Source organism: Myotis davidii, unplaced genomic scaffold (assembly GCF_000327345.1).
Source record: "Myotis davidii unplaced genomic scaffold, ASM32734v1 scaffold571, whole genome shotgun sequence".
NCBI lineage: Eukaryota > Metazoa > Chordata > Mammalia > Chiroptera > Vespertilionidae > Myotis > Myotis davidii.
The window spans coordinates 712,705-714,018 of NW_006283136.1; the positions used below are offsets into that span (position 1 = coordinate 712,705).

Below are 1,314 nucleotides of genomic sequence, written 5' to 3' on the forward strand. Positions count from 1 at the left end.
TAATGGTGGGGGGAGTGGTCCTATCCATCAGTCAAACATCTCCTGAGGGCTCCTGGACTGGGATAGGGCACTGGCCGGGCTGAGGGACTCACCCCTCCCCCCCAAGTACACAAATTTTTGTGCACCGGGCCTCTAGTATTAGTTATATTATTACACAAAATATGCAATATATGCAATTGGGTTATTAATTAGCGCTTTAGTAACAAATATAAAAACAAATAAATTCAAATCAGCTGTTATCCAGAAGTTCATATCAAATGCAAAATGTAAACAAGTCAAAAAAGGAATGATGTCTACAAAACATTACCGGTGGTATGGAGTGCTTGGTTCATCTATTTTCATTAAACCATAGTCTTTGTCTGCTGGATGATATGTCGCCAGGATGTTCATTTCATCCCACTTCTGGGATTTTTTACTAAAATTAAAAGAAAAAGAAAAAAAATGTTCCTCAAAGCAATAAAAAGATAAAAAATGTGCACATCTAATATCTACAAACATCTAAAAATACGTTTTTATTGATATTTAGAGAGAAAGGGACAGGGATAGAAAGATAGAAGCATTGATGAGATAGGAACAGTATCGTAGGCTGCTTCCAGCACATACCCCTATACTGGGTGGGGATAAAGCCCATAATCTGACCAGGCGACCTTTTAGTTCCTAGGTCGACACTCAACCGCTGAGCCATACCGACTGGGTTAAAATTCACAAATATCTAAATCCCACATTACAGTTTCTAGTTGACTGCTAACTTCTATTTTTACAGCTACTTTATTAGAACAGAAACTGACTTAGGAAAAAAACTGTAAGTCATTAAAATAAAATCTTGGTAAATATTTTATAAAATACTTAGTGCCCACATATTAAAAACATATTATTCAGAATCTTCACCAGGCATTCAAAACACACTATGACATATTTAGTCTTCACCTGATTTACAGAATTAAAACAGTAAAAACTGAAATTTATACATTGTTTGATCTCAATAGTTAAAGGATTTTTGATCTATATATTAGTAACTGTGATTAAAGATATCAAACAGGAATTTTTTTTGGCCTAATTTTTTCAGATATCCATGCTAATCAAAAGAATCAGGCTTGCTCTCCCTCCCAGGAGCACACCCACAAGCTGCCCCCCTCCTTTTTCCCCCACAGGTATGCATCTCCTAAACTCTAAGGGACCCCATGAGGCTTGCAAACAGGGTAGCAATGGGCAGCTACAGTTCATTCCAGGCAAACTCCCTGAATCTATTCTCAAGGCCCCTTGTTCTCTGAATTCTTAGTGAACTAAAGCAGCCTACCTAGGCTCATTTCCCCA

At 37.5% G+C, this 1,314-nt stretch overlaps 1 protein-coding gene across 3 annotated transcripts in view; it reads right to left on the bottom strand.

The window, feature by feature from the left end:
- PPP1R2 (protein phosphatase 1 regulatory inhibitor subunit 2) overlaps positions 1 to 444 on the bottom strand; it is a 12,637-nt gene extending 12,193 nt beyond the window's left edge. For all 3 annotated transcript variants that reach the window (XM_006753372.2, XM_015562402.1, XM_015562405.1), the window contains exon 1: positions 308 to 444. In XM_006753372.2, the coding sequence (XP_006753435.2) occupies positions 308 to 390 (83 nt within the window). In that variant the 5' untranslated portion in view covers positions 391 to 444. The remainder of the gene's footprint in view (positions 1 to 307) is intronic.
- Between the last annotated feature and the right edge of the window lie 870 nt (positions 445 to 1,314).